The 6,489-nt window shown below is 34.6% G+C and overlaps 1 protein-coding gene across 1 annotated transcript; it reads right to left on the reverse strand.

The window, feature by feature from the left end:
- Nucleotides 1-2,819: 2,819 nt before the first annotated feature.
- Nucleotides 2,820-3,764, reverse strand: LOC124227030 (olfactory receptor 2B6-like). Its single transcript, XM_046640945.1, has one exon. It carries the CDS (start codon nucleotides 3,762-3,764, stop codon nucleotides 2,820-2,822), a length of 945 nt encoding a protein of 314 aa, XP_046496901.1.
- Between the last annotated feature and the right edge of the window lie 2,725 nt (nucleotides 3,765-6,489).

The raw sequence follows: 6,489 nt of genomic DNA on the forward strand, positions 1-6,489 counted from the left end.
ATCTGTAACATTGAAGATAAATAAAAATATGTCCCTAGGGTTTCGGGGACATATCTGGGACAACCTCTCATGTCAGCACTAAGTTTCTATGTGGACCCATGTTTTTGTTTAAAAACGTTTGAAACTTTCACAACATAATATATCCATCTTTGCTCCAATACAAAATAGTTTTAAGGTTTGAAAAATAGTTTCAAAATAGTAGTTTCAATGTTCAATTATTTTTAAATTTATCTAGACCTTCAAGCAAAACTAACAAACTCAAAATAATGTGGTATTTTTGACCTCAAATACTCACTGAGAAGTACAACACGAAACTTCTGAGAAGTATACTGCATTAATAGAATGAATTAATATTAAAAAATTTTTTCTTAATACATATTAGGTTATATTTTATATGATAATGATATGTGGTTCCATGTAAAAATTAATCATGAGTTGTAGGAAACACTGTGATCAAATTTTTTTTAATGTTTAAGATTCTTTTCCAGATTACGTTAGAGTTGAGGAAAACATACTCTTTTTCTCTTGTATAACCAAGGGCCTTCTTTTTCCCAAAAGCTTTTACCCCATCTTCCTGCTTCATCTGCCTCATGATTGAGCCACAGAAAGTAGAAGTGCTCACTCCACTGGAAGAAAGTAAAGCTTTGCACTGTTCTTTTTAGAAGGAGGAGAGGGGAGGGTTGCAGTGGTCCTTAGGGAAAAAAAGGAAGGAGCTCTAGACCCAATTATACTTGGTGTACTTACTGAACCTTTATCATGTTTAAAGCATTATAGAGAAATCTACAGAAATATGAGAAATTACAAATATGAGTATTAAATGGGCTTGGGAAGGACTTATATTGAAAGGCAATGCACTTAATGAAATGTTCAAATAGGACCCATCTGAGGAGCTGGCACTGATGTGCTTGGGGTTAACTAGTGTTGTCAAAAAACGAGTTTTAAAATGCAGTTTAATATGCTGAGTTGGAAAAGACCAGGATTCATGCTGGCGTATGGGGAGAAAAGAGATGTTCATGTGAAATATCCCATGACATGTGGTAATCACAATTTACTAAAGTATTTTATCTTTTGGTGGAAATTTTATGCATGTCTTCTGTTATATCCTATCTTCAATACTTATAATTCTAAAGTTTTATAATTTTTATCAGTGTTTAACTCAGATAGATCATTAATGTTCCCAGTCATATACCAATTTAATTCAGATCCCAGAATTCACAGTCAGTATATTTATTCCCCCAAATTAAGGAAGTTAATGAAACACACTGATGCATTTTCAGAAAACTGTTCATGTTTATCAAGACCTTAGAGCATATCTTACTAAGGGACTCTGATCCATTATTTTGAAATAACTACAGAGAACAGGAATAGGTAAATTGATTAAGTGTATTTATAGACAGATTGTACTTTGGAAAGGATAATTTTATAAAGAAAGCTTGGGGATGTGTATTAAAAGGGAGAGAATGTCAAAAATTATACTGATGGCTCAGAGTGAGTGCTTAGTTCATGATTTTATAAGTTATCAAATAGAAAATAATGCAGAACTCTATGAATTAAGAATTAAACTTTTATTATTTAGATTCCCTTTATTAGACACAGTTACAATATTAAATTCAATGCCCTGAGAGAAAAATAATTTCACATATCTTTGAATTAAGGCAAATGTTAGTATCCCCATTTGGTGGTAAAGAAACTATAGTCAAAGTTAATCAACGGTTTTCCCCAAAAGACACACAGCTTGTACATCCCTCTGTTGGTGGGGCTGCATATGCCCATTAATGAAGAATGAGATTTGATTTACATTTCAGGCAATGACATTGAGCTTTTTCTGAACTCACTCTATTTTGTTTAGGTATCTTTGACTAATACGTATTTCTGAGGCTGTTTATAGCCAGGGGCCATAAAACATTTAAAAAATAAATAAAGCTAATAGATCAACCAAGCCTTCGAATTCAACGTGATATTCTCATAATCCCCACATTGAAATAAGAGTAACTTGCCTAAGTCAAGTGGAGAAGGAAGCTATCTTGTCAAACTTGGAAATCACTAGTAAGTTTTCTTGAGTTTGAATATTTTTCATCTGAGGTTTTTCCACCACGGTTTACTGTTCAAAACATCCCACTGTTTTCTCTCTCCTTCTAGAGTAAGTTTTATTTGTATTGATCATGACCTCACTGTTTATCATCACAGCATAAGACTGACTAAGGTTTATGGCAGAAATAATTTATATTTAAAATCACTGGATTTCACTTTGCATATATATATATATATATATATCTCTTATGTGCTTTTGACCTAAATGTCTCTTGATTTCATTTATGTCTGGGGCCTTAAAAAAGCCCTTGGTGGATGATATAATCAGATATTGAATGTCGGAAGATGACTAAATGCTGTCAACACATGTTGATTAAGTTAACTCAGTATAGTAGTGACATTTTTTTTGAAAGATGTAATCATTTTCAATTTACTTGAGATTCTTTTAAAAATAATTTATGCCAAATATATTTTCTAAACTTTCTAAATATCTGTTCTCTAGATATTATACCAGTTTTCCCCCTGAAACTAAGTTAAATAGTAGTTGGGGTTAGGGAGAAAAGTGACATGATTTGGTAGAATTCAATATTTTAAAACAAATATTCTCATAAGTGGAAAAGTGCTATATAGAGATCACCAAGAGTTGATTATTTCTTTCTTGGTCCTGTTCCACTGGTGAACTTTATGACACTTGATACACTGTTCTTTCATCACTCCCATTTCTGTCTGACACCTTCTTTGTAAGGCAAACACATCCACCCTCTCTTGTTAGGTCTCCTTTTCAGAGATCATCTTGTTTTGACCCAAAACTCCTTAGCCAGTACCCTTCTCAGGGCAGCTTTCACATCCTTGTTCCTCAGTGTATAGATAAATGGATTGAGTGTAGGTGTGACAATCCCATAGAAGAGAGCCATGCTCTTCCCCCTGTCACGAGAATAGCTAGAGGGAGGCTGCACATACATACTGATAGCTGTAAAGTAGAAGAGGGAGACCACCAGCAAGTGTGAAGCACAGGTATTAAAGGCCTTCCAGCGACTTTCAGCAGACCGGATTCTCATTACTGCCCGAGCAATGAACACATAAGTGCCCAGGATGAGGGTGAGGGGCACCAGAATTAGCAAAGCCCCTAGCACATTGAACTCAGCTTCATTTATGTGAATATCAGTACAAGCTAGTTTCAAAAGAACAGGCACTTCACAGAAGAAATGGTCCATCACCCTCTGTCCACATCTTGGGGCCAAGACTGTGAGAGTAGACTGGACAAGGGAGTTAGCAAAACCACTAATCCAGGTCCCAGTGGCCATGTAGATACAGTGTCTCTGGTTCATGATGATGGGGTAGTGAAGAGGCTTGCAAATAGCAACGTATCGGTCAAAGGCCATGACAGCCAGAAGTGTACATTCAGTAGAACCCAAGGCCAAAAAAATATAGAGCTGGGCAACACAGCCACCATAGCTAATGGTCTTTTCTGGTCCCCTAAGGTTGACTAGCATCTGTGGGACAGTACTAGTAGTATAGCAGAGGTCCAGAAAAGAGAGATTAGAGAGAAAAAAATACATGGGACTGTCAAGCTGGGGATCCAGGTGGGAAACTAGGATAATGGAGATATTTCCAAATAGGGCAAAGATGTAAGCCACCAGAAAGATTACAAAGAGTGGTGTCTCCAGCCAGGGTCGGTCAGAAAATCCCAATAAGATAAAATCATCTAGTGAGCTCTGATTGTTGATCCACATATTGGCAGTGATATGTGAAATTCCAGCTGAGATTTCTAAATATCCACTGCTAGCGATGGCTATCAATAGTACAAGGAAGCCACTGAGAATTAGAGACCAGAGATGCTGAGATGAAATCCTCATTTTTGCTTTAATCTACAATTATATCCTGATTACAGCAAGATGTTGAGCAACCTTGTCAATGTAATATTGAAAGATTATTGAGAAAAGAACAAAGAGATCATCCACAAACTAGTTTACAAATTTAGCTTACCTAATGGGTCTTTCCTGGTTAGTTATCATTCCCTTTGGATTTTGATATCTTCTCTTCTAAGAATTTCCAATAGAACTACCATCAATCCTACATGTCATGGATATTTAATGGAAACAATAGAGTATAGATTAAAACAGATTGGGAGAAGGCAGAGCCCTCCAAATACAGGTTGAACGAAGGACAAGAAGAAGAAGGCAGGTAGATCATCAGCTGAGGGGAACTCAAGGCATCTTCTTGGCATCTTCACCCTCCTCAAACTAACTCTGGTCAGAAACATAATGGGAACTGGAGCACTTCATAAAATTTGCACGATGAAAGGATAGAATGTCAGGACTCTTTTTATCTCTTCCAAGCATTAATGCTGATCCTATTCAGAAAACTTAAAAATAGGAGAAAGAAACAAAGACTCAAACAAGATAACATACACTCAGAACAGTGAGGCCTTAGAACTTTGCTTGCTCTGAAAATGCTCCTGTAAAAATATCTGGATAAATTTGATGGAATTTTAACTTCTGAGTGAAATCATCCAAAAGAGTTTCAAATATCTGATTCTCTGAAATTGGGGCTGTATATAAATTCCTAATCTCTCAGCATTTTATCAATACATATAAATTCAATCATCTCCCTCTCTCTCTTTTTTATTCTCATTTCTTACTTATTATTTATGTTATTTCTGCCATCTGGAGTGCTTCAATCCTACTCTTCTCTCATCTGAATCACACAATTCCTTTATGATATAACTTCTGAGGAACTCCAATGACTAATTTTCCATTCTCTAAAATCTTAAATTTCTTTCAGTTTAACTCCCATATTACAGCAAAGTTGCCTTGTATTTTTCTCTAGTTCTTCTATAAAAGGCATTTTTCTTCTTCCTTCAAATCTCAGTCATTCCATTTACTAGCTGTCTGCTTTGGAGATGTGCTTCAATTTTCTCATCTTTAAAATGAGAGTAATTATACCCAGCTCCTAGGACTAAGTGGTATAATGTAAATTCCACACATAGCTCAGTTCTTTGCACGTGCTAATGATTCAATAACTATTAATCATTATTATTTTTTCCTAATTTATGAAATACTTAAAAATATTGGATTTGTCTTCTATTTGTGCATCTATACACAGTGTATAATGTATTTGTAACAAATAGATAATTAACAAATATCTACTGAGGGATAGTAAACATGATGTGGCTGCTAGGAAAACAGCCCAGGACTCTTTGATTACTTATTTTTCTGATCCTCTTAGTTAACCTTACATTCCATTGTTCTTGTGCTGTTAAATTTAGTAGGATTAGTAGACTTAATTGCCCAGGTCTGTTTTTGTGTGGCTATCAAGTTATGAATTAAATAGTGTTGGGGAATGAATGACGATGAGAAATAAGAAGTGCTTGTTTCATAGCCCAAACCTCAAAATTACTAAATCCAAAACTGAGCTCATTATCCATTCATCTCACACTTCTAATTTCTTTGTTTTATTTATACAAACACATGTCTTTTGGTACCTGGAACCTAATCATTCTCTTTGAACTGTAATTGTCTATGTATCATCCAAGTTGTCAAGCTGGACCAATTCATCTTTAGCATTGTCGCTCATATCTATCCATTAAATCTACATGTATCCAAACAACATTAAGGTAGATACATAGAAAATAGTTCAATGTTCAATGGTCTCTAGCTTTCAAACTGGTCTTCCTACTTACAATTTCTCTGTCATCTTCAAAGCACCCTAGCATATTAAGAGAACAATCTTCCCTAATCGATTCTGATCGTGCACATCTCAGCTCAAAATTCTTCAGTGGATCTCCATACTCTAACACATAATATTAAAATGCAATCTTAGCCTCAAGACTTCACATAGTAATGGGTCAAACTATGTAGACACATCCATTAACCCAACCAAGATTCCTACTTTCCTCCTATGTTTATTCTGATATGAAACTCCATTTGTTGCTGTGTATCCTGTATGGATCATTTCAAGTACAAAATGTTCTTAAGTATTTCCTACTCACCTTCTTTACTAATCATCCAGAACACTTTATTTGTAATTCTTTTATGATACAATTCAGATTTTATTATATATACACGTGTATTTATAGATATTACATATACATATGTATGTATGTATTTATTTCTGTTTCTGTACCTGGCCTATTTTACTGACTAGATTGATTATATATTCTTTAAATGTAAGCATGTTACTTATAGAAGCAAGATTATATGTTAAACATGATAGGTATTTACTACATTTTAATTAATTTGAACTCAATTGAAACCAGCAACTATGAAACTCTTCCCTTTGGTGTTTTGATATGTTAGATTACATTAGCATCTTGATTTTATTACTTCTTTTCAGTTATGACCTCAATTATTTTCACTAGTATTTCATCACAACAGAACTCAGTTACGTTATTTACTTTTCCATTCCAATCCCAAGAAGCAAAAGTAGAGTTTAAATATACCCTACTTTACTCTTTAC

The sequence above is a fragment of the Equus quagga genome, chromosome 15 (assembly GCF_021613505.1).
Source record: "Equus quagga isolate Etosha38 chromosome 15, UCLA_HA_Equagga_1.0, whole genome shotgun sequence".
Taxonomy (NCBI): Eukaryota; Metazoa; Chordata; class Mammalia; order Perissodactyla; family Equidae; genus Equus; species Equus quagga.

Bases quoted from the DNA above. Each gene is read 5' to 3' on its own strand.
- LOC124227030 (XM_046640945.1), bottom strand. From the start codon at position 3,764: ATGTGGATCAACAATCAGAGCTCACTAGATGATTTTATCTTATTGGGA.